The sequence below is a fragment of the Salvia splendens genome, chromosome 10 (assembly GCF_004379255.2).
Source record: "Salvia splendens isolate huo1 chromosome 10, SspV2, whole genome shotgun sequence".
NCBI lineage: Eukaryota > Viridiplantae > Streptophyta > Magnoliopsida > Lamiales > Lamiaceae > Salvia > Salvia splendens.
Genome location: NC_056041.1, coordinates 24,859,573 through 24,887,079, shown reverse-complemented (window position 1 = coordinate 24,887,079; position 27,507 = coordinate 24,859,573). Strand labels below are relative to the sequence as shown.

Sequence of the window (27,507 nt, the reverse complement as noted above, 5' to 3'; positions counted from 1 at the left end):
AGCGACAGCGAGGTGAAGCAGTACAAAAATGCACATTGTGTCATCAACCCGGTCACAATAGGCTACGAAGCCAAACTGCTGTTGCCAATATGTTTGTGGATCAGCCCTCCTCAGCCGTGGGTGACAACCATGCTACTTCATCAACTATGAAGAACTGAAACTATGCTAATGTGTTTTTGTAACAACCACAATTGTGTTACCCCATTGTTTTGGTTGATTTTGGTTTGGGCAGTGCCCATTGTTTAGGTTTTTTGCCTACTTGTTGTAGGTTATGGTGGTTTTTTGCCTACTTGTTACCACCCCTACTATGCTAATGTATGTTGAATATGGACAGATTGTAAGGGACATGAATTGTATGTTGATACTTGTTATATCCCAATCTTAAAATTTCATTCTGAATTGCTAACTTCATTTTGACTTAGTATATAGAGGTTTCATTTGATGTTTTAAAGGTACACATTTTACAATTCTGACCAATTACATGACTTCTATTTTCTTCTTTTAGAGTTAGAGGTGTCTATATATATCATTTTTGGGTTGATGCTAAAGATGTGAAATTGTTTAGGCTGTTACACATAAACTATCAATGATAATCACCAGATGGAAAACATTTTTTGCACTCTTATGCAGCGTATTTATATAAGATTACACTGCCAATTTGGTCCTTCACATTTTGAATACATTTTTTGGTCCTTTACATTTTGAGGAAATTACGTTGCAGATATTCTTGCCCTTCAAACACCAAGAAACGCACTTTTGGATTGCAATTCATAGCATTCTAGAGTACAACATACACCAAGAACTGAAATTTGATTAAGATTCCAGATTTGATTCACCATTGGAAACATAATTTCATTACTTGAACCCTAATATACAAACAAACACCACAACAAAGAAACAAAATCCATACATCACAACACTACGTAATTTCTCTATTGCCCTATTATTCTCCTCGATTGATGACAAAATCAAACTAAAACTCTCACTTCGGTATCCGACAGCGGCATTGCAGATGTCACGGCGTCATCTTCGTCGATTGGCTCACACCACTTGAAAAAACGACAATCTTTTCTCTCACAAACAAAGTATAGCTTCCCCCTTGTTGGTTTTCCATGGGTGTTGACGATTCTCAGCGAAGCCCGATTCTTGCAATGGCAAAATTCATACCGGAATCGGACGTCACATCCACCGCCACTCTCACCGGTCTCTCTGATGTGATTCGAACGGTCCATGGTTGGGGAGGGGAGTTGGGGTTACTTGATGTTCTTCCGAGAACTAGGGTTTCTCGCGTTGAGAAGAAGGCCTCCAAGAAGAAGATGAATGGAAGTGAGAGAGAGATTTACCAATTAGTGTTATATTTATTTTATTAAATCAATTAGTGTTATATTGAACCAAATTTGCTTTATTTTCAAAAAGAAAAAAAAATTGAATTTTTATAAAAACTTAACCTGGTCAAAATAGATTTAAAGTACGTTGACCACTGCATTCCGTCAATTTTAACCAATTCCGTCAAATTAGGACTAAAAGTGGCCCGATTTCAAATGTGAGGGACCGAATAATCCAAAAGATAATGTTTGGACCAAAATAAAAAAAACGCCAAATGTTAGGGACCATTTTGGGCCTTTAGTCGAAATTTTAATATTACGTTTTCTTTTCTTTTTTTTTGTTTTTTTAAGCTTTGTTGTTTGGGATTCTTAACAATGGAATTCCGCGAATTATAATTGAGAATTTGTTGAGATTGAAGCAGGATTTCACGCTATTTGTTCAACCTTTCTAAGGAATAGAAAATGGTGTACGTGGAAATAATATGAAGGGCATATATGTGACGTGGAAATAAATTGAAGACGGGATAAATTTTTAAAGTATTACTAGTATATTTTAGGAGAAAATATTCAATGAACCTTTTATACTAAATCTTTTATATTAAAGTGGCATTATAAGTGATTTACCCAACTAATTAATGTTTGACAAATAGAAAAATAAATGGCTCACCTTGACTAGACATGCCAAAAGCCCAAAACCACTTTTTATAGAATATTCATTAAATCACTTTTATAGAATAATGCATCACTTTTAATATTGAAACTATCAATATATTTTTGCCTCCAACGTATATACATACTTTACTCCCTCCGTCCCTCATAATTCGTCACCATTTGACATAACACGGGTTTTAAGAAATGTGATAAAAATGAGTTGAAAAAATTGGTGGCATGTGTGTCCTACTTTTATATATTAGTTTTATAATAAAATATAAGTGTGAATGGGTTAGTGGAATGTAAGGTTCACTACCAAAAATGGTAAAAGTGAAATGTGACAAATTTTTAGAGACGGAAGAAAAAGAAAATAGGTGACAAATTTTCAGGGACATAGGGAGTATAATAAATTAATATAATACTTCCTTCATCACAACTAAGTTGAGTCAAAACTTTTGGGCATGCAGATTAAGAAATTGTGTTGAAAAGTAAGAGAAATGAATAAAGTATGAGAGATGAAGAGAGAGTAAAGTAGATGATGGAATAAAGTAGGAGTGATTGGATGTTTTGTTTTTAGTTAAAAGCGGAAATAACTCAACTTAGTTGGGACATCCCAATAGCAAATATGACTCAATTTGGTTGGGACGGATGGAGTATTTTTTTTATGTATTCATCATCTTTTGGCAACAATAAAAATAAAAAATAAGTATAATCACGGTTTGTTATTATTTAAAATTGAGTAAAGACCTAAATTAGTCCTGAACATATGTCCATTTTACGATTTTGGTCATAAAAATTATCTTTTGAATTTTTGCATCCCAAACATTTCAACTCGGATCACATTTGGTCCAAAACTAACGGTTCCGTTAAATTATAATAGTCAACGTCTTTAAATTGAATTTTGACCCAATTAGAATCTTTAATTGTGATTATTCACTCCCAAATTATATCCTTAATTATTATAAGCAATTTATCATTTAAATCGTGCTCTCTATTCTCTCTCCAATTTCTCCCCCAATTGATTCTCTCTCTACTGCACTAGAAATGAACACCCCTAAATTGGAAAATTCAATTGGTTTTGGTTTGGAAAGTTGAAGAGATTTGGTAGGTGGTAGTTGATAGAGGGGCACGATGGTCGGCGCCCGCCTCGACGCTCGTGATCGGAAAAGTTGATTTTCCACCGCATTAGGATAGCTCATCATCTGGGCGCGACGCTTCTTCTTCCTCGAAGGGGAGGCTCTCGTAGGAGGCGTGGCAGAAGGAGGCGGCCATGATGACGACAGGGCCGCGACCGATGCCGCCGACGATCTGGCCCTGGGATCGCAGCGCGTTGGTGCTGTCGCGGGTGCTGCCGACTGCCCCCGCCGACTGACGTGACACCTCGCCGCCCTCCTCTCCTATCGCCACCGTAGCTCTCGTCACAGTCGTGCTTTAGGCGTAGGGGTTATTGTCGTCCGGGTTGGGGTGGTGGTGGTGCTGCTGGAACGATTGGTGGTGGTGGAGCTGGAGGTCTCAGGCGTGGAACGGCGGTGGAAGATTTCTGAATTGCTTCAAGGAAGGAGATGAGCCTAACCGAATTTGTTTCACTTTTAATTGAATAAATTATAATATTTAATATTTTAAAAATAATTAGTTTGATTAAATATATATTTTTTTATTTTTGGAATAATAAAAAAATATAATCCAAATGCTTAATTTGGTCAAAATCCAATTTAAAGACGTCGACTGTTACAATTTAACAGAACCGTTAGTTTTGGACCGATTGTGATTCGAGTTGAAATATTTGGGATGTAAAAGTTCAAAAGATAATGTTTATGACCAAAATCGTAAAATGAACATATGTTTAGGATCACTTTTGGCCTTCACTCTTTAAAATTTCATGGTTATAATCTTCTTTTTTCTTATATATTTATACATCTATGTATATAAGTTGGTGGTACGCTGTCATTTTAAGGTGCAAGTGGCAAACTCTAAGTATTGTACAAACTCCAAACTATGATCAGGATCGTTAGAAAATGTCAACAGATGATAAAATAACATCAACAGAAAATGTCAACACATTTTCAACCCAACATCAACCGTTGACACTGTTGTTGCTGTATGTTATTATTAACTTTGCCCCTCTAATATTTTAATAGAAAAACCTTTGTTGCCCATTTGGAAAAAAATGAAAAGTCAAACTCGTACTTTAAATGTATTTCTTAAAACTTAGTTATTTTTTATAGAGAAAACCGAAAGTCATTTGAGTATTGAAAAGCCAAATGTGAGTCTCTCTAGCTTTGGAACTTGTAGAGGAAAATGAGAAGAAAAGTTATGAAGTACAAAAGAAAAATGAATTATGTGGAAATGGCTATTGTGATTTATTATGATTTTTTAAAATGAGTGTAGAAAAAAAGTGACTCAACTTAATTGGAATGAACGAAGTATATTTTATTATCTTTATTGATTTATGTTTATTTATTTATTTGTATATATTTATATTTTTGCCCCCTCTCGTACAATTTTCTGGCTTCGCCCCTGGTCTCAGCTATGAGGGAGCAGAGGAAGTAATAAAATTTGAGTGTGGATGAGTTAGTGGAATGTGAGGTCCATTACCAAAATTAATAAAAAGTAAATGAGACACTTAATTGTGGACGGGCGAAAAAGAAAAATTGAGACACTTAATCGTGGATGAAGAGAGTAATAAAAAAAGTACTCTCTCTGTCCCCTATTAATTGACACCGATTTCTTTTTTTTTTTGTCTGTTCCATATTAATTGGCACCATTACTTGTTACTACTTATGGTAATGGACCCCACATTAGACTAATCATTCAATTCACATTTTATTATAAAATGAATGTATAAAAGTAGGACCAATATTTCATATAACTTTTTCAACCAATTTTTCACTATACTTCTTAAACCCCGTGCCTAGTTAAATGGTGCCAATTAATGAGGAACGAAGGGAGTGTAAAAATTCTTCCATTAATATTACTTCAAATGTCATAATCATCTAATTATATTTTTAAAGAATAGTACGCATTTAATATAGTTGCATATTTTAGGAATCAAAATTGTAATAATAAAATTTATTTAAACTTGTAATAATTTCATAATTTGAAACTGAAATACTATTAAATTAAAACTTTTTGTTAAGATGTATATTTTCTATCTTCTGTACCAACTTATTCATCCTTAAAATGGATGCATCGCTATATTTCTATACATTATTCAGTACAATTCAATACATTTCAACAATAATTATCTTTTGAAATCAGTATGCAAAACTATAATTTGAAAAAAGTTTATATTTAAAGCAATTATATTCCCAGTCAAATTATACATATATTTTTAAATTTTCTTGAATGCGCCCAATACTGGCTTGATTGTTCAGGAAAACTTGGTTATGGATATCAATTTTTTATTACCCTCAAGTAAAATTCTTACACATTAACAATTTATTTTTAGGAAATCGATAATACTAGTATATAAATGTGTTCTCTTACGAAATGGATAAAATAATATGATAGACTATCATTTACATGTGGAGTAGTATGACCTCTTAAAAATAGATTATAGTATTTCATTTTGATCTATTTTTTAAAAATATAAATTTTTATTTTAAAAAGTGGATCTTTACACTTCTTCCATGACTAGTTTTCTTCATTTTTTTATTTTATTAATTTTTTCTTCGTCTTTTATGCATTACTAGTACTAATTATTCTTTATTATTGATTGTGTATTAAAATCTGTAATGTTTCTATTGTGAGGATGTACTAAAATTTTAGAATATCCTAACAGGAGAGCATTAGGGTGCCCCATAGTTAGAGTGACAACGTACCACCAACCTCATGCTACCACGTGACTGAAGGGGTTGGCAGTTGAAGCATACTGGAAGGACTTGGAAAGAGGTCGAAAACACGAATAGAATACAGATAAAGTTATATGGAATGATAACCGAATCGATTGGATCAGTTAGCAAATGTCGTTGCCACTTAATCAATGCAATCTACCTCTCACCCTTTCCGCCTTGTCAAAGTAATTTATAACTCCCAATTTTGCACAACTTTAACAGTAAAGTGGCAAGTTCGGGGTCGATCCCACAGAGTAGTTGGTGTGCCGAGTGTGTGAGTAGTGAACAGGGGGGTTGGCTGCTGCCACACTTTAACTTGGGAGTTTTTAACTACTGGTTTTAATCTAGACAGAATTAAACTAGCTAGCTTGATCAATGGAAATTTAACTACTAGATCAAGTGAATTACAGGTAATAACAGAAAAGTAAATGCGCGGATTAAAAGCGAAAATAACTTTGATTAAACTAAAAGCTGAGTACAACGTGAAATTTAAACTAAGCTAACACTTTGGAATCTAAGAAAGCGGTAAAAACTGAGAAAATTCTCAGCGGGAAACTTAAGATAACGCTAACAGAAATGAGTATTCTGCAGCGCTCCCTTCGGTCGCCCTTTAAACTAAGCTATCTAACTAAGCTAGAGAACTAAACTAAACTAAGCTAGAGAGCTGAACTAAACTAAGCTAAGCTAGAGAGCTGAACTAAACTAAGCTAGAGAGCTGAACTACGCTAAATAACTAAGCTAAGCTAAACTAGACGGAAAGTAAAGTCTCAGATGCCTTCTTGTGGTGGCACACCCTCTATTTATAAGCTCGATTCGGCCGCCAGCTGGATAACGATCTTGACAGGGAATATTCGCTCATTCTGAGAGTGAGCGACTCATTGATTGCTACGTGCTGTTCTTCTAGAATGACGATGCTTTTTGGTAACAGATTCGTGACTCAGCTCCGTCCTTGCGTCTCATATTCCAGCACGTATCCCCTTCTAGAACGTCGTCCTTGATAACAGAATGGTGCGCTATATCCAGCTCATTTCCTCACGTGTTCTTCTTCTAGAAGCATGCGGTCCCCACCTAATTGCTTGATCGCTCCCCCTTGATCAACTCCCCGATTCTTGGCCTTTTATCGCCTTTTGTACTTGCTTGATCAGTTCGGCCTTGCTGCCTTGGTTAAGTGGTATTTCTGCACATTTAACACTTGTTTTGCGCAATAAACCGATCAAGTAGCATGTATTTCACCCTTAAACCGATGCATGAAATGAGCCTTATCAAACTGCTCACACTTAAAACATACTTGCCCTCAAGTATAAAGAAAAATAAAAGAAAAAGATAAGACAGATTTCAGGCATGGTTTACTTATTTCACTAGTAAAGGAAAACGAAAAGAAAAACAAAACTTTAAGATAAAACACGTATTCACATGTATGCATTAGACCGAATAATTTTCCAACAATCATACCCGAGGTCGAGGTCAATCCATTTGTCAGTAGCTTGTGTTCCTTCTCTTTCGTGTTTGCTTGATCAAGGTGTCAGCTTGTCAAGATTGCTCAATTTAAAAACCACTGTTGGATTCACTCAGTCACTCCTTTCTCATCAGAGATGTTAGGATTGTTCACTCGGTGTTGCCACAAATTCAATACTTTGAATCGGACTACACAAGATAGTTCCTTAAGGTCATTGTTTTGGGTTGTAACGGGGCTCAAGGGTAGTAACATGTTAGGTTAGGGTCCTAGGGGTTCTAAGTTTAAATATAAATTTTTGAAAGAAAAATCACATGAGTCGAGAGGCCAAAGATTTGACTAAACGCACTGGATTAGAATTGGGATATTTATTTCTTGGTGCTCCCTCTTGGTTAGATTTCGTCCTTTAGCATTATAACCTTCGGCTTATTATTATTTTTACATTTGATTTCCTGGGTCAGGTTACAACTATTTCCTGCCCTTTCTCTCTCTTTTTTTATTCTTTCCATATGATCAACCTGATTGTCTAACTTGATCAACCTGGCTACTCTTTATTCCGACCATTCTTATTACTATCCCCTTTTTGTTTCCCTTGACAAACTTCATTTCTTTGACCATCTTTCCTCATGTGATATGAAACTTTGAATTTGGTTTTAAGGCTTCAAAGAAAGGGAAAGAGTGTATGGGCTCGAATTGGCTACTAGGGGGTGCCTTGACTAATGAGGAGGGTTTGTGGAACGAAAGAAGAACACGACTCAAATGGTTAAGTCCTAATGCCTTTAGTCATTACTACTTGTGCAATTTTCATCTCAATATTAAAAGTCAGCCTCTCGTAATTTTTTTTTCTTTTGTAAAAATAGTAGAAAGAGTTCTACTTTTGGCTTATAACTCACATATAGAGAGACTTCACAGTTGGTTTAGAAATTGAGCGTTTCCATCATACTTGCGTCATTCAAATTGATCAAGTTTTTGCAATCAAGTTTTACATGTGAGCCTACTGAATCCTTTTTCTAACTCTCCCAGAAAGTAATAAAGTCTTCCATTTATCCAATTTCATGCATATTGCCTATCTATTACTACCTGGAATTTGTTATTTTTGAGAAAAATTTTAGCATGTATGATTTTATTGTAACTAACCCGTCCCCCACTCCCCACTGCATATGAACTCGTCCTCGAGGGACTGGATGCAGTGGAAAGAAGGGTAAGGCACATGCGATGCCATAACAACAATCAAGGGAACTTCTCATACTTAGACCAGACACTGGGCTAAGTGTGGGGCAGTGCCAGCAATCAAAACTTGCTAATCAAAATAGAAAAACAGAACTTAAATACGTAAACGCAGGAAAATAGAGATAGCAAAAATATCATGCTTACTTCTCACACTTAGACCAGACATTGGGCTAAGTGTAAGAGAACAAAAGAGCATGAGTATATACAGACCAACAAAAAAAAAATTGTAAACTTAAAACGAGCGGAGATATGGGGGGGTGTACTTCAAAGTTCCCTGGGGGGGTTGACTCGGAGAAGCTGAAGGTGGCCTGGAGGACATCGGGCGCCGAGGTGGAGGAGATCTTGTAGAGGGATGTGGTTGCATAGCGAGGGCAATTGGCGAATAGCTTGCAAGTGGGAACTATTTTTTTATGCTCAATTTATTGTTTTGTTGTGATGTATAAGACTTTGTTTTATTGGTACAGTTTAGTTTGGAAAGAATTCAGTTTCAGCTTCTAAACTTGTTAATGATTAAATGATGTTCGATGTCATTTGATAATGCGTGCATTACTGAGAAATGTGGATCGAATATCTATCATAGTACCATAGAAAAACAAATTATACATCATAGTATCTAAACAATATAATTGCAAAAAGATTGAGTTTAACACGACAGTTCAACTTCTTAAACAATGAATGATAAAGTATTTATGGTACTTAAACATAAGGTCAAGAAAATACTTAGTAATTGTTCAAACTAATTTTGTCTAACTCAAGCGACTATCAAGATTTTAACAACTTGTTTGTTAAATAGCTTAAAGGTCAAGTAAGTCTGGTTGATGCACTATAAGTTAGAATCCTTTGGTGGTTCAAGGGATTCAGAATACTTATAGAGATGCAACATAGAAAGACTAGTAAGTCTCAATGGTTTACACCATAGGAGACGAGCAAATGAGTTAAGATTAGTAGTGGGAGTTAAATCCTAGTTGACTACTCCAAGCATTCTTCTAAAGAATGGGATAGTCATATAAGAAGATATCGAAGTCTCTCGAAGACAAGTTCGATAAGTGAACAGTTTTACTCAATAACATCTTATCATTGATGGGATATACGTTGGAAACAACGAGTTATACCTTAAAGAAACTATCATAACATCAGTACCTTCTACAACACACGAGTTGTGGACTAGAGGCAAGTTTAGTCCAGCACATCTCAAGGTGTGGAGTTATTCCAACACATGTTTTGGAAAAGGTATCCTAGTAATTGGAGTTGTGTACTGAGGTATGTTTTTAGATTGTCCCAAATGATAGAAAAGGTACAGCTTCTATAATCTTCACGGCAAGATATGTGTTTGTTTACACGAATACTAGATTCTTTGATGAAGATTATGAGGAGAACTACAAGCCTAACAAACATGATAATTCTCAAGATAATGAGAATATCTATTTTCCATCTTAACCAAGAAGTCATATCATTAGAAACTTATGCACTAAGAAAATCATCGTTTGTACCTAAGATTGTAAGAGTTGTGTCGTAGTGGGAGCGTTCTTTGCGAACATAATAAGTTCATGGGTCTAAAAGAGTCTTAAGACTCAGTCTTAGATCAACTTGAACATAATACCTGTAACTACAAGGACGCAATGACTTATTCAGATAATCATTCTTGATAAGATGATAGATTCTGAATAACAATCTTAAATAGACAAGAATGTTTGCAAGACTTGCGATACTACCTATAGACTATTTCAGTCAGTGGGAGCTAGTGGACCTGCAAGTGTAAGCATGGATCTCAAAAGGCTAGAATAATGGCAAAGGGTTATACCCAGAGAGAATTATATTCTCGCCTGCCATTTTTGCCTAAGTCGATCTGTATATTGTCTATGTAGCCTACATAAATTAGGATGTATGTACTATGATTGTCAAGACAGTTTTCTTTAAGTAGAAGTCTTGAGGAGATCATCTGCGTGGAACATCTTAATGGTTATGTAATACAGGGCAAGAAAGTTGAAAGTGCACTATATTTAATATTCTTGGTACTCTACGATGATGACATCTATAAAAGTTGATAAACAACTAAGAGGGTTATCTAGCGTAGGAAACTGGTCGTCTACCCAGTTTAAGGATGATGGATTTAAGATAATCTAGTTACATTCTAAGCATTTGTGTCATTAGATTGCTAGAAAAAGAATGTATGTTTTCTTAAAGAATCCTACGTCTACACAATACTTAGACACTTTAGCATTGAAAATTCCAAGAAAAAGTTTTTCTTTTTCTAGACGGAATTATTTTGTCTCTAGTCAAGTGTTTTTCGACATTGAATGAGATCAAGAAGAATGAGACAAGTTCCATAATTGGAAGTCTTATATATGCTATGAAGTGTATTAAGTTAGATATTAGCTTTGCAGTTGGCATAGAAGCATGATATCATTTTAACCATGGCCAAGGACATTGGATTGGGTAAAGAATATACTATAGTACTTGAAGAAGACTAAACAGTATGCTCTAGTTTACCAGACATCCATGTTATGTCCTTTAGGTTACATCGACTCGATTTTATAATTGATCGGTGATCGAGTCATCCTCTGACTATGTGTTCACTTTAGGAGTTGAATACTGAGACATGAAGGAGTGTTGATCAAATCATAGACTCCATCATGAAAATAACAAGTGTGGTTTCATCGGAAACTACTAAGGTAGTTGGTCATCTCAGTAACATCCTAATAGCTTTGACCGTGATTCTGAGTATGTGTATGAGTATTATATTTTGTTATAATTGCTCTAGTCATATGTCTAACTCGAGGGAAACACGATCTGATAAAGCTAAGCAATCACATAGAGATGAAGTATGAAATTAATTAAGGATTAAGTGCGCAACAAGACGTTATGGTTTCCAAGATATCATCAGAGAACAACCTGGCAGAACTTTTCACAAAATGCCTATATGGAAACATGTTTTACACATGAGGTGAAAAGTACGGTAGTTCGATGTATCATGGCCCGAGACCTGCTTAGAGTATAAGTGGGAGAGTTTTGGCAATGGGTATACTTTAAAGCATGATTTTGAGTATAAGTGGGAGATTGTTAGGATTGGTATACTGAAAAGCATATTTCGAGCATGTTCCACGGATAGAATTGCTTGTATACAATAAACTCTACAATCCACTTTTAACCCAAGGCGAGAATAATTAATTTTATCGCATTGGTGTTTGCTTATGCATTTATAAGATGTTTCTCAAACATTTAAATGTATAAAAAGCAAATAAGTCTAATTCTTCTGCATAGTAGACTGGTCGTGAACGACGTTCACAGAAGGTGACGCAGTCGGTCCTTTGTAGAAGAGAAATAGAATTTCACAACCCAGATAGGCTTTGGCTACCTATCGTGAAAGGTTGCAGTGTCAGTCCACATGTTTCCTTACCTTAGGAAATAAATGACACTGGTGTGGTATAGCACTTAAGGATCTAACAGTTGAGATAAGTCTTTCTTGCTATTTACTGAAAGACGAGGTCTTGGTGATTGTTATTTCTTAATCATTGTTGATATAACTTTGAGCATACGATATTGATTATGCACTACTTTGATTTATCAAATGGTGCGGATTTTTCGCAATCCAAGAATCCTGGTATCTTGGGTAGTGGTGATCAATGTCTAGAGGTGCTAGTATTGTTATTGCAATGAATCGTGTGCTGGGTGAGTCCAGTTTGATAATATCCTCAAGATGTGATCGAAAAAGGTTTTATTATTCAGAAACCCGGCCGGTTGGAATTTATTCCAGAATAATAAATAAAGATTTTGAACTAGACAACTCTTGGAAAAAGATATTAATTAATTAAAGTCAAATAATAGACTTAAATTAATTAATGGATATTTATATCTTAAACATGAGAAATAATAAGTTAAAGAGGTAAAGCCCGGATTACTCGTAATTTGGAATTGGACGGGTAGTCAATATTATTATACTATAGTGGATGATAATAATATTCTATTGGGCTTGTATTAAATTGGGGCACAATTTAATTAGTAAAAGTCCAACAGGTTTGACCCAAGTCCAACCTCCATGGATCCCTAATCTGGCCCATCATAACTCTATACAAAAGGAGATTAGAAAAGAGATTCAATGACAATTTAAGAGTTAATTTTCGTGCTCCCCTATGGGAGTGGACGAAAAAATCGGTTTTTGACAAAACTGATATTCTGTCTCCGTTCTAATCAAGTCTTTTTCGATTCTGACAAGTTTTGCCCACCCAAAGGTCATTATCTGAGTTCGGGATACAGATTAGAAGATTCGTGGTTGAGTACAAAGATCATCACGTGGAGACGGCGCAAGCAATCGTCGATTCTTTGGAGAATCAGATCGGTAATCCTAAACCGTAGAATATCATGTATTAGGATTTTAATTCCTTAAGCATGATTTTTGTGCGTTCTTGTGTGCAATTCAATGTTTAACATGTGAATCAATTAATCTCATAATCGGTCAAATAGATCCATATGTATGATTTATTTGTGAATGCATGACTTCCGTTGTGCAAGGGGCACCAAACCCCAACACTGCCTTTCCTGGATGATAAACTGAGTGGCTTGGTGTTGGTACCCTCATTCTCTTTCCTGTTGTCGGCTTGACCAGTTAGGCTGTCCTCCACTTGACCAGTTCCCTTGAGGTCCACTTGACCAACCTGCCTGACCTCCTTGTGTTTGGTCTATCCAAGATTCAAGCTGGCCAGTTGGACTGCCCGTCAGAGGGCTGTACCTGTTGTGGTTGGCTTTGATTCTAATCAGTCCATCTGAAGTTGTGGTGGTCCCTCCACGGAGCATCTCTCTGCTTCCCCTGGATCCAGTTGCCATTTGTGTTCCAGTGTCCTACGGCGTTTACTTGCTCTACCTCGGGGGAAACTCGAAATAATAGTAATGATGCTCTTCTGGCGGTGGCGGCGGTCTCGTTTTTTCTACTGCTTCCAGCAGTTTCTTCTCCATCTGCTCAAATCGAGCCTCCAGCTTTTCATCGTTGCGCGCCTCAGCTGTGTGCACTGCTCCTCTTCTGTACTGCCCTCGAGATGTTTCGTACGACCGCTTAGCCTCAATTAGCCTCTCCAAAATATTCTTAGCTTGACTAAATACGGTTTTCGAGAAGTCCCCTTGTGCTGCGAGGTTGAGGTCGTTCTTGCTGTCCACCGTGAGGGCATGCTTGAAGCAGCCCTTGGAACCTATCCCAGTACAGGCCGAGGGGCTAGTCATACTCCTGTCTGGCTTTTGTAATTTCCCTTTTCAGGGCACTTGTTTTCGATGCTGGAAAGAAACGATCGAGGAATATCATGCGGAATTCGGCCTAAGTCCTGATGGATCCTTCTGGCAGCCTAGACAACCAGACACCCGCGTCCCCCTTCAAAATGAAGGGAATAGCCTTAAGCCTGTAATCTTTGGATGTGGATCCAGCTGGCACGGGCTGAATATCACAGTATCGGCAGAATTCCTCCAGAAAAGCATACGGACACTCCTTCGAAAGGCCGTAGAAGTGGGACAAAACGGCCAGTACTCCTGATTTGATTGCGATGCTCCGCATCCCAGAAGTAGCGGCGATGGCATGTGTGGGCTCTCTCTCATCATGAGCGTGTAGAGAGCCGATTCCCGAGTCGTCAGGGACAAGGGCCATTTTTACTTCTGCTTGTTCAGGTGGTGATGGGTTTATGTTCTGCTCGGTGGCTGCTGCTGCTTGTGCGGCTCTGTAACGAGTGGTCACTACGCCGGCTTCCTGGATTCTCCATTGATTGTTAGTTTTTTTGTATATAAAGGGATGATTCCAGTAATCGCCTTGGTGGTACCTTCTCATCAATAGCAGGAAAAACAAATGAGAAAAGAAAGAAATAAAACTATTTATTCCTATGCACTACACACAAGCATAAAATAACACCATGCTTCCCCGACAACGGCGCCATTTTGGAAGGACTTGGAAAGAGATCGAAAACACGAATAGAATGCGGATCAAGTTATATGGAATGATAACCGAACCGATCAGATCAGTTAGCAAATGTCGTTGCCACTTAATCAATGCAATCAAGCTCTCGCCCTTTCCGCCTTGCCAGAGTAATTCATAACTCCCAATTTTGCACAACTTTAACAGTAAAGCGGCAAGTTCGGGGTCGATCCCACAGAGAAGTTGGTGTGCCGAGTGTGTGAGTAGTGAACAGGGGGGTTTTGGCTGCTGCTAGGCTTTAACTTGGGAGTTTTTAACTACTGGTTTTAATCTGGACAGAATTAAACTACCTAGCTTGATCAATGGAAATTTAACTACTGGATCAAGTGAATTACAGGTAATAACAGAAAAGTAAATGCGCGGATTAAAAGCGAAAATAACTTTGATTAAACTAAAATCTGAGTACAACGTGAAATTTAAACTAAGCTAACACTTTGGAATCTAAGAAAGCGGTAAAAACTGAGAAAATTCTTAGCGGGAAACTTAAGATAACGCTAACAGAAATGAGTATTCTGCAGCGCTCCCTTTCGGTCGCCCTTTAAACTAAGCTACCTAACTAAGCTAGAGAACTGAACTAAACTAAGCTAGAGAGCTGAACTACGCTAAATAACTAAGCTAAGCTAAACTAGACGAAAAGTAAAGTCTCGGATGCCTTCTTGTGGTGGAAACCCTCTATTTATAAGCTCGATTCGGCCGCCAGCTGGATAACGATCTTGATAGGGAATATTCGCTCATTCTGAGAGTGAGCGACTCATTGATTGCTACGTGCTGTTCTTCTAGAATGACGATGCTTTTTGGTAACAGATTCATGACTCAGCTCCGTCCTTGCGTCTCATATTCCAGCACGTGTCCCCTTCTAGAACGTCGTCCTTGATAACAGAATGGTGTGCTATATCCAGCTCATTTCCTCACGTGTTCTTCTTCTAGAAGCCAGCGGTCCCCACCTAACTGCTTGATCGCTCCCCCTTGATCAATTTCCCCGATTCTTGGCCTTTTATCGCCTTTTGTACTTGCTTGATCAGTTCGGCCTTGCTGCATTGGTTAAGTGGTATTTCTGCACATTTAACACTTGTTTTGCGCGATAAAACGATCAAGTAGCATGTATTTCACCCTTAAACCGATGCATGAAATGAGCCTTATCACATACATAAATCAATTACATAATAATTTTTTATCTATTTAGCAGATTATTTAGACAAAATCTATTCGCGCAATTATCTCATGTATCATGCTCATATCTTGAATTAAATCATGCTTTAGCGTAATTGAAGCCTAAAATATGCTTTCTACGGATTAGCCATTTTACCTTGGGGATTCTCCAAAGAATTGAAGATAGCTAGCGCCTTCTCCACGTGAAGATCTTGAGTACTAAACCATGGATCTTCTGACTGGTTCCCGGACTGTATGCTTATATCAGTGTGGGCTGATCTCACAAGAATACTAGGATTTAAATAAAGAAGACAGAAATCCCACGTGAAGTAGGAGAGAAAATTGTCCCCTATAGGTATTAGGACGGGGAAGAAAATTTTTGAGTAAATTAAGTGTATTTTCTGTCTTATTTATTCTCCTATTTATATTAAGTCACATATTGGGCCAGTCAGGGATCTATGGAAGATTTTAGATATGCCCCCCAATTAGCTTTTTACTAATTAAACTGAACCCACAATTTAATACAAGCTTATATTGGAATATTACGAGCAGCCACTACAGAAGTAATATTGCACTGCCCATCCAAATCCGAAATTATAAGTAATCCGGGTTTCCATTTGTTTGTCGTTCATTTCCCGCGCTTAAAATAGAAACGTTCATTAATCAATTAGTGTCTGCTATAAACTTAATTAATTAACATCTTATTAATTCCAAGAGTGGACTTAACAAGAAACGCTTATTTATTATTCATAGAGTAATCAAACTCCAACTAGCTAGGTTCCGAATAATAAAGCCTTCTTTCGAGCTCCTCTTGAGGACGTTATCAAACGAGACTCACCTTACGCACAATTCAATATAATAGCAATCCTAGCACCGCTAGATATTAATTAGCACTACTCAATATACCAGGATTATTAGGTTGCGAAAACCTGCACCATTTCGTAAGTCAAAGTAGTGCATAATCAATACCGTATACTCAATGCTAATGTACATTATTAAGAAATAAATAATTTATCAAGACCTCGTCTTTTAGTAGATAGCATAAAGACTTGTCTCGCTGTTAGATCCAATTCAGTGCTCTACCACACCAATGTCATCTTATTTCAGTAAGGCTTAGAAATATGTGGACTGACATTGCAACCTTTCACGATAGGTAGTCTAGGCCTATCTGGGTTGTGAAATTCTTAATTTCCTTTTTTCAGAACTGACCGTGTTACCTTACACTGGACGACGCCCACAACCGGTCTACTAAAACAAAGACTTAGACTTTGTTAAGTTACTTATATATTTAAACATGCAATAAACATCCATTAAATGTAAAACATAACAACATTATGACAAAAATAATCTGTTTCATTCCTTGGAAAAAAAAATAAGAGTTTTAAACAATATGCAATCACTCAAAAGCTGATTTCTAGTATACAAACTCTAAAAGTGACACGCTATCCAGCAATATTAGGGGTGTATCCAGCAATATCATAGTTAGCGTTTTAGATGGATTTCTACAAATTGCATGATAGTACTACATGTATTGCAGTGTAGAGTGCTGAGTATTGCATTATTGTCTATATAGTAAAATAACGGTATCAAAAAGTAATATGTCTATATATATATATATGAGTTGTGATCAATGTCGAACCAATCTTAAAGACCGAACTAGAGACCAAATTAGGGCCATCCATCTTCTTAATCTTGTGGTTAGGATTAATTTACCATTATTTAATTATTTTATCCCTAAAAAACTTGTTGAAGGTTATTTTGGGAAATCAATTTATTAACAAACATAAAATACTAAAATACGTGTTTCGTCAAATTTTCTCTCAATTCTTCGATCGCCAATCTCTTATTTAATCTTCATCGATCTCCTTCTCGCAATCTCCTCCATCTTCATCGATCTCCTTCTCGCAATCACCTTCAATCTCCATTGATCTCCATCGCCGGGCAATTGTGTTGCCTCAATTCACGATCGCCGGATAATGGCCTCAATCGCGATCTGCCTCAGTTTTCGCAATATTCTAAATCTCATCCATGGAGAATTCCACACGTGAAATTCATCAGCATCTCGATGTAGTAGGAACGACACCGACAAATTCTGCGGTGGATGTGGAGCTTCGATCTCGATCCGCCGCCGGAGGATTTACCTCCGCTGATGAAGTAGTACTACAGCGGCGGCATTAACGGTGGGATTTGGTGAATTCCGTTAGAATTTTGCTATCTCTCTCTCTCAAATGCTAGGGATTTTGTTTGAAATCCTGATTTAGTTTTTTCAATTATGAATTCTAGCCAAATTGGATGTTATTTTGATACTGGTAAGTTTTTAGCCTGAATTCTGAAATCCTAGCCAATTGTAGCCAATTTCGAATTTTGAATCCTAGCCAATTATAGCCAATTTTGAATCTGATATATGTTTTTAACATTGATGAACAATCTCTTGTTGAACCTTGTTGGTGGATATTTTTTCGATTTTTTCATGTTTGTTGTATAAACAAATCTATATTGAAGTAACAGTTTGGCTGAATGAAGTAATCCGCAGGTTGAATGAAGTAACGTGAACTTAACTGTGTTGTATGCATAAGTTTGTGTATAGCTTTAGTTAATATGACCAAATATCTAGTTGAATGAATTAATAACATGTTCAATGAACAAATGCCGATTAATATGAAATGATAATATAAAGTGTATTGTATGCATAAGTACGTGATCGGTTGTACTTATGATTAACTAAATTACCTTTTTAAATGAAGTAATAACATGGATGAATGAACTTAAATTATGGTTGAATGATGATTTTTGTTGTTATTGTTGTGGTGGATGAGGCTAGCATGAATGATTTGCATGCAGATTTTTACAATGTCGCTCAGCTTATTGAGGGCAATATTGATCAACTACGACATTTAAATATATCATTGCTGAATGGAAAAAGAAGTACTTTGCGAGGGGGCTGTCCTGTCCGTAAGTGACGAGAGAATGATGATTTAGAATTTCTATGGCTTGAAAGATGATTTAGAATTTCTATGGCTCGCAAGTCCTAGTGAAATAAAAGTCCATCCTCCTGATGTCGTCAGCACCATGGTTTGCAGTAGTAAAAAAGTTTACGCCTTGAGAAAGAAATAAAGGATATATCCAAGCAACGCCGTGAATGTGCCAAACGACAAGGTTGATCGGGGTGATTCAAGAATTGTGCTTATTTCGTTATGGTAAATTATTTCATTCCAGTAGGTTTCATACTTCATTCCAGTTGTTATTTACTTCATTCTTATTGTTTATTACTTCATTACACTTTGAATTTGAATTTATTTAAATATTTGGTAAACTTTAAATCAAATAGACTGCGTGAACTTTTAATTGTTTTATTAATAAAATTTTTATTCTTTATTATAACATATTCGTATGTCAAGACTGAACCTATTATTCATCCCCGTAGGTTCATTACTTCATTGCAGTAGTTTATTACTTAATAGTAGTAGTTTATAATTGTCGGTGAACTAAAATCGTTTGAATTTTCTCTAAAATAGTCAACTATTCACACAGTAGGTAAAAGTTGTAAACCACGCCATCCTCATTATATAAACCCCATAACCAATAAAAACTCTCCATCACAAAAAAGGAAAAAACACAAACTTGTCCAATACAAGAAATCATCCAAAATTGACACACAAGCACATCTCAATGGGCTGAGCCGTGATTCTGGGCACCACCCATTTGTTAGGCATGGGGACGGACTGCACAAATGTCCTCATCAGCATGTCACCGTGCCTCAACTACATCTCCCGAAACGCTTCATCTCGCTCCTCAAATTTGATTTCTCACCCAGCTGTGAGTTGGAGGACCCTAGCGTTTTCTTCACCTATATACAAGAAACACATACCAACAATTCAACATTTGAAACATAGTTCATATTACATCATTAAAATAGTTTGGAACTTCATGATTTAGGTTCTTTAGTTCATTAAAAGTATAATTCACAACTATATATACTTACAAAACAGGTCAGTTTATATTACTTCATTAAATGAGGTTATTACTTCATCAAATAACTGAATTGGTTCATTCAACTGTTATTTCTTCACAAAATATGCATACAACACAGTTACTTCATCCTATGAATACTACTTCATCAAATAGGCTAGTTAGTTCATTCAATGCTATTTCTTAGCAAAATAAGCATACAACACAGTTAATAAAATTTATACGAACACCAGACGAACTTTCCTCCATTGCGTGAGGTTATAACTTCATCAAATAGGTTATTTAGTTCATTCATGTTTAATTCTTCAAAAAATATACGTATAATACAGTTAAGTTGTTCATACAGTACAATTAATAAAATTCATAAAACACTGTTAACTTCATTCCGTGAATTTACTACTTCATAACAACTAGAGTATCACTTCAATTTTACCTTATGGTGTAGAGATTTGACTTGCAATATTTGCTTCCAACCGACCAGTAGAGGAACTTTCCTCGGGATTTGCTTTCTCGACCGATTGTGATTTGGCCATCGGCCTATGAGTATATTTGAAGCTTATGTTGACCTTCCTCCGCTCTGCTTGATAAACTTATAAGACAAAAATCATAAACCAATTTACAAATAGATGAAGTAAATTAAAATTTTGAACTATGCAAAGCTTGAAAACAGTGTATTACCTGATGCAAACGAGTTGAGTGTTTGAGTCATTTTTGAATCCTCATCGGATTTGAACTCGTCGGCTGTAGATATCGAACTCGACGGCTGTAGATGTTGAACTAGGTGACTTGAGATGTTGAATCGTTGGTGAAATCGATTTCAACAGATGAAATCGATCGGAGTGAGATGAATCGGCTGGAGATTTGGAGATTACTGAGATGAAGATGTTGAATCGATAGTGATGAAGATGTTGAATCGATTACTGAGATGAAGATGCTAATTCGATTTCTGTTGATGATGAATCGATTGGAGTGAGATGAATCGGCTGGAGTGAGATGAATCGATTTGGAGATTTGGAGAAGAAGAAGTAGCGCAGGAACAAAGGCGAGAATGTGAAATGAGTAAAATTTTAGGATGGGTTTAACCCTAAAATTTTTACCTCCAATGCGAAATGACATAAATACCCCCGCGTTGAAGTAAATTATGTATGTAATGAACTACGAAAAATAACCCTTAATTATCTAATCTAATCCATCAAATTTAAGATCTAAGGGCCCAAATTTGGTCTCTAGTTCGGTCTTCAAGACTGGATTTGTGAATAACGGGACTATATATATATAGAGATGTATTCATTTCCTTTTTGTATCTTTTGTTCTATTGTTCTTTTTAATCTCAGCCCCACGATCATCACAACCATCTAATTCAAGGATCCATGGGTTGTGATTAAAAAGAACATTGGACTGAAAAGCTGCAGAGGACCTTAACACACCCATATATATATATATATATATATATATATATATATATAGGTGTGATCAAATACAAACCCCTATCTATAATACAAACTACAAACTTTAATCCTACACACTCCTTGTAAGTAATCAATGGTTAGCAATGGGATTCATATATCAATGTCAACGCCTAATACGATTCCTCAGCATATCAATTTTCAAAAAAAAATGACCAATTCGACGAAGTTTGGTTGAATCTGAAGTTTTTAGGTTGATTTTATCGACTTTGATTCTGTTTTTATGCTTTATTTGTTGATGCCCAGTCGAATTTGTTCCTAATCGTTTTTTTTGCTTTTTCATCTGTAGCTTCGAGTTCAATTCGTAATCAAAAGCTATGGTGTTATCTGATGGATTCTTCATCTTATTCTGAGTCGACGTCGACGAATGGTGAAGGTAATTTGGATTGGTTTTCATTAACATGCCTTTTTTGTACTTTGTTGGTGAATTATACTCTGTTGAAATAAATCCACAGTTATTGATATTTGAATTGATTTTCTGTTGACATAAATGCAAATCTGTTGATATGATGTATGTTACTTGTTAAATATTGTATGTAGATATACTCTTTGTTAACATGCAAAATAGTTGTATGCAAAATGCATTCTCCCCTAGCTGAAGAGCTCCTGCTGTGGTGTTTGTTGATGGAGGAAGGTGTTATGGGTAGGGTTGACGGTTCATGATAGGATGTCTAAGATGTTGGTGTTGGTGTGTTGGTGGTGCATATTTTAAGATTTTGATTATGGTGTGGGTCATTTAAGATATGATAGTTGACATTATGTTCTGATTTGAATTGATGTTCTATTGATATAAATGCAAATATGTTGACATGATGTTTGTTACCTGTTAAATATTCTATTTAGCTGTACTCTTTGTTAACATTTTTTTGACATACAAAACAATTGTATGCAAAATGCACCCTCCCCTGTCTGAAGAACCCCTGCTGTGGTGTTTGTTGTTGGAGGAAAGGGTTATGGCTATGGTTGATAGTCCATGATAGGATGAATGATATGTTGGTGCTGCTTATTTTGTGATTTTGATTCTGGATTCAGTTGTTGGTCAGTTAAGATATGCTAGTTCACATTATCTGTTTTAGGTTGTTGACATATTTGCCCATTATGTAGTAGGACCTGTTATTCCAATTTGCAAGGCTGAGTTGAGGCCTTATGGAGGTCAAAAATTTTCTTCACTTGAGGAGGGAATTTTCTTTTATGAAAAGTATGTTCAAGAGGCTTGTTTTGATTTTCAAAGATTTGGAAATAGGTCTAGTGGTGGTGTTATTACTTTTCAGTATGTTGTCGGCAACAGACAAGGTTTTCATACAGTTGATCCGTTGGATGTCGATGTGAACGTGTCAGATGGCGATGAAGTAACTTCAAAGAAGAAACGCAGACGTGGCACAAAAAGGTGTGGATGTGGAGCAAGGATCAGTTTCAAGTTTTTTTTCTGATTGTGGTGTTAAATATTATCTTGTGCATCAATTCATTGAGGAACACAATCATGCTATGGTTGACAAAGATCATAAGCGATTTATGAAAGGAAATCGCAGTATGAATGATGTTCATCACAAGTTTGTTGAAGATTGCACCAAAGCTAACATCGGTCCTACTTCAACTTTCAACTTATTAAAGGAGTTTTTTGGTGGTTATGATGTTGTTTGGTGTACGTTGAATGATGTTAGGAATTGTTCTCGTGATATTAAAGAGAAACTGAAAGAAGTGGATGTTCAAATGATCCTAAATCAGATGCAAGAGAAGAAGAGAATTTGTGAAGGCTTTTTTTACAAATATCAATTATCACCTTCTGATAATAAGTTAGTGAGCTTATTTTGGTCTGATGTTGTGTCTCGGAAACATTACCATATGTTTGGAGATGTTGTAGCATTTGATACAACATATTCGACAAACATGTAGTTTATTTATTATACATGGTAATTGACATACATAGTAGTTAGTTGACTTAGCAGTTGACATAGTAGTCAACATAGGATATATCTGTAGTTGACATTGGTTATTATGAAAAATTTGTTGATGTTTTGTGTTGATCTATTTGTTCAATAGGTATCGTATGGTGTTTGGTCCATTTACTGGGAAAGACAATCAAGGGTGTCCTATTGCATTTGGAGCTGGTTTCGTATCCAGTGATAATTGTGATGCATTCTCATGGCTTTTTACTGTGTTTGTTGAATGCATGGGTGTTGCTCCAAGGATCATAATCACAGACCAAGATTGGGGAATGAGGCTTGCAATTGAGAAGGTATTATCTGGTACAAGGCATTGTTTGTGCATGTGTCATATTATGAGCAAGTTGTTTGAGAAAATACCTAAATCTATTTCTGATAGAGAAAAGTTTAGTAAGGAGTTTAAGGCTTGTGTTTGGTCAGAATTGTTAGATCCAGATGAGTTTGACATATTATGGACTGGTATTGTTGAAAAATATGGTGTGGAAGATCATAAATGGTTTAAGGACATGTTTGTTGTTAGACATATGTGGATCTCAGCATACTTTAGAGATGTTCCTATGGGTTCTTTAATGAGAACAACATCTTTTTCAGAATCTGAAAATAGTTTGTTTAAGAGGTACTCGAAACCGTTGTTTAATTTTGCTGACTTCACTCTTTAGTATAACAATGCCATTGAAGCTCAAAGGAATCAAACCGAAAGGCTTGACTATTATGATTCTGTAATCTCTCCAAAATATGTCACTGATTTAGCATTTGAGAAGCAATTGGCATCTGTATACACGGATAGGATATTTAGAGTGGTACAAGAATTGATTTCTGAGGCTGATAAGAGTTGTCGGATGATTAGCATGTCCACTTTGGAGAACATCGAGGTCTTTAAAGTTTCTGATGCTAGAAAGAAGACCTTCACAGTTACACATGAGAAAGAGACTGAGTCATTTGATTGTGAGTGTAAACTCTTTGAAAGGTGTGGTTATCTATGCAACCACCTTTTCTTCGTCCTCAGAAACAAAGATGTCAACAATATTCCAGAGAAGTATGTTGGTAACCGGTGGCTGAAAAGTGAATTACTGAAGGCAGTTCATAGTCTCACGAGTGATGAAAGTGCGTATGGCAAAGGTATGTGAACTGCTTCCTATAGATATTTCAGTTGATTTGTCATATGTTGCTCAAACAAGATGCCAATATTCTTTGTATCTAACAAAAACACTCATGTTTAGTATATTTCAATTTTGTGTTGACATAAACTGTATAGGCTATTGACATGTTACAAATTTAGTGTTCATATAATTTATATAGGATATTGACATGTTATATGTTTGCAGGTTCTAACGAAGATGACAAGCTACAGATTGGTAACAGGTGTCAAGGACGTTACTTTGGTATATATCAACGCGCTTTTAAGAATAAAAATCATCTGATTGCATTGGATAATATGCTTGCGGGTATTGCTCCTCAAATTTTTACTGATGACACTACTGGATCTTCATCAGTTGATAAAAATGATTCCATCAAGAATATATATGGTATTGTTGTACCTGAAGAAATAACTGCACGTGCTCCAGATGTGGTTAGTACAAAGGGAGGTGCAAGTGACAAGAAAAGCAGGATTAAGTCGAGCATAGAGAAAGCAATTGAAAAAGCAAGTAAACTTCATAGGCGTTGTGGAAAGTGTCATAAAGTGACTAATCAAATGCCAGGAGTTGTGGCAGAAAGTAGACATAATTGTTCTTTTTTTAACAAACAGAGTTGTTTTTGAGTTTTTAACATACGATACAAGTTATTGACATTTTCTTATTAGTAGTTGATATTTGATATGAGAATTATTTAGTTGTTGACATTTTATACAGTTTATTGACATTTTTTATATGTTTTTAACATTTGATTTGCTATCTATTGACATGTATTATATGACCATAATTCATGTACATGTACCAAATAAGAGGAAAAATATTTGTTTTTTTAATGATAAGATTTGTTTTTAAGTTGATGACATTTTCTTATTTGTTTTTAACATTTGATTTGTTGTCTATTGAAATGTATTATATGACTGCACGTACAAGCGCCGTCAACTGTGTTACAAGCCATGTCAACTACACGCACAAGCCATGTCAACTGCACGTACAACCATGTCAACTGCACGTACAACCATGTCAACATTTAACATTAATATCACTTTTTGTTTACTTCTTTCTACGACTAAACAACTCCTTGTACTTGTTGTTTAGCTCATGCAATTTCTCCATGTTTACTTCCATCCAATCATGAGCCAGTTGTAACATCGGCGACCTTTGGTTATTGTAAATCGATGAAATCATCGTGTAGCAATACCTTCCCCTGAGTATCTGGGGAATCTTTACACTACGTCCAGAGAAGCCAATATCCCATTCATTACCCTTTTTGCCAACATAGGTCTCCATGTGCCTCATCAAATAGACACCACAGTCCTTGTTGTTCGTGCTTGTGGCCCACTCTAAATGCAGAAAGTTGATTGAAGACTTGTTTACATTCTCTGAAATATCTAACATTTTCTTCTCTATGAAGTATGCTTCAAACATATCTTTCTGCAAAATATATAAATAACTAAATCAAACTACACAAACAAAGCATTTGAACATGATGTAGAAATTAAGTAAACTAAATGTAGAGAATATGTCAATAACATAGATAAAAGTATACCATTAAACCAATATCAATGTCATACTTCTCGAACGGATCCATAGCTTTATGTGGCTTGTTGTTATCTATTATCTCAATGGTGTTTTTCTTCATCCAATATACTACAAGATAGTAATGGAAATTTGCACAAACTGGGAAGAAGACCTGTATGACATGAAAGATAAAATGACATTAAAGATAAAATTATATCCAAAGAACACCTTTCATATTCTTACGTAAATATCATTGTGAGATGTTATTACCAAATCAATTTCTCTCCAGTTGAAATGTGGTGTTCTTTGAATCTCATTATCAATCTGAGAAATGAAATTCTTTTTTGCTGTCGAACCATCCCAATTATCCGACCGATTTGTTACATTGAAATTCTGCATTTAACAAGTTTGGTTAAGGAGACGTCTGATTCAAACAGTTTACCTATAATTTAAGATTACTTACACATGGAGATGTAGTCAGAAAAAAGCGTGAAAGTGATGTTGTGGGCCTTTCTTTTTCCCTGTTGTTCAGGTGTGAAGCCCGTGCGTTAATTACACCCACATTAGTTTCTTCATGGGGCTTCAATGACGAAAACAATTCCTTGGTCGCCCAAGCAAAATCATCCTCATAAATGCACGCATCTCTGAAATGAAGTTATACAAACGACATAAGAACAACATTCTTCAATCGTGTTACCTGCACAGAAAACTAAAAAATATTTTTTAGATCAATGAAATAATTAAATGATGCATACTTGTCTACTCCTTCTGTTTCTAGTATGTAGTAGTAGACATCTCTTTCATTAGCTTCCAGGTATGTTTTTGTATGTACAGCTCATATGTCAAATGGAGAGCCTATGAATGGGTCAGAATGCGTTTCAGCATGAGACTTTTTCACTCTGACTTTTGGCACTGGAATCTCCCAGAATGGAACAACATTCTGTTATCAGTGCAATAAAATTCATGTTAGTTACAATTAAAATTATGTCAAATATATATACTAGCCATGTCATCAAGTAATATAATTATGTCAACTATGGTGCTCTCGTGTCAACAGCACATAACTTCAGCACATATCGTGTCAACTACATGTACAATCCATGTCAACTATGTTACATACTATGTCTACTACACATAGAACGATGTCAACTACAATTATAAGTCATGTTAAAAACAATCATAAGCCATGTCAACAACAATTATAAGCCATGTTAACTATACACAGAATCCATGTCAACTACACACAGAGGCTGATTCATTACTATCATCAACCACTGTGTCCTCTTTTGTTCCTTCTCCTTCTTCAGCAGCCTATTCAATTAGTAATTTATAATTAATATCAATTTAATTTCAATTTAATTTCTCTGTTTCCTTGCTCTGCATACTGCTTGTAAATTAGTTCTACAATGTTAGTATCTAAACTACAGGAGTAATCTAATGTCAACTCAGAGAAACATATGTAAAGAAAATGATGTACTTACTTTATCCAAGAAACGTGGCGTTTTGAAAGTTGGAAATTCAGCCAAATCTTCAAGTGCTTCCTTTTCTTTTTGAGCAAGAAGTATTGATTCAGAGATTGTTTTCCAACGATCAAAAGTTTCAGGCTTGTCTTCCTCAAACATCTTGGACAATAGTTGACACTTCTCATTCACAACCTCAATTGTCGTTGTTTGGCTTCCAACTGAAAATCTAGCCATATCACACAACATTCCGAATAAATAATTAGTTTTGACGTGTTGAGGAGCTTCTTTAAGGGTCTTGACAAGATTGATTTTCCCGTGATTCATGTCAAGAATGTTTGTTACTACATTCTTTATGAATTTTTTTGGAATTTGTAGATTATGGGAAGACCCAACCCCACTGTCAGGAGTAATATGTGGTTGAGGTACA

General features: G+C 35.9%; 2 protein-coding genes across 2 annotated transcripts; both read left to right on the top strand.

Moving 5' to 3' along the window:
* Positions 1-1,112: 1,112 nt before the first annotated feature.
* On the top strand, positions 1,113-23,625 carry LOC121752823 (protein FAR1-RELATED SEQUENCE 5-like). The gene is made up of 5 exons (XM_042147912.1): positions 1,113-1,326; positions 21,313-21,399; positions 22,131-22,410; positions 22,553-22,912; positions 23,064-23,625. The coding sequence occupies exons 1-5, from the start codon at positions 1,113-1,115 to the stop codon at positions 23,623-23,625; spliced, it is 1,503 nt and encodes a 500-aa protein (XP_042003846.1).
* Positions 23,626-23,814: 189 nt separating this feature from the next.
* Positions 23,815-24,733, top strand: LOC121752822. The gene is made up of 3 exons (XM_042147911.1): positions 23,815-24,085; positions 24,292-24,612; positions 24,714-24,733. Exons 1-3 carry the CDS (start codon positions 23,815-23,817, stop codon positions 24,731-24,733), a joined length of 612 nt encoding a protein of 203 aa, XP_042003845.1.
* Positions 24,734-27,507: the final 2,774 nt, after the last annotated feature.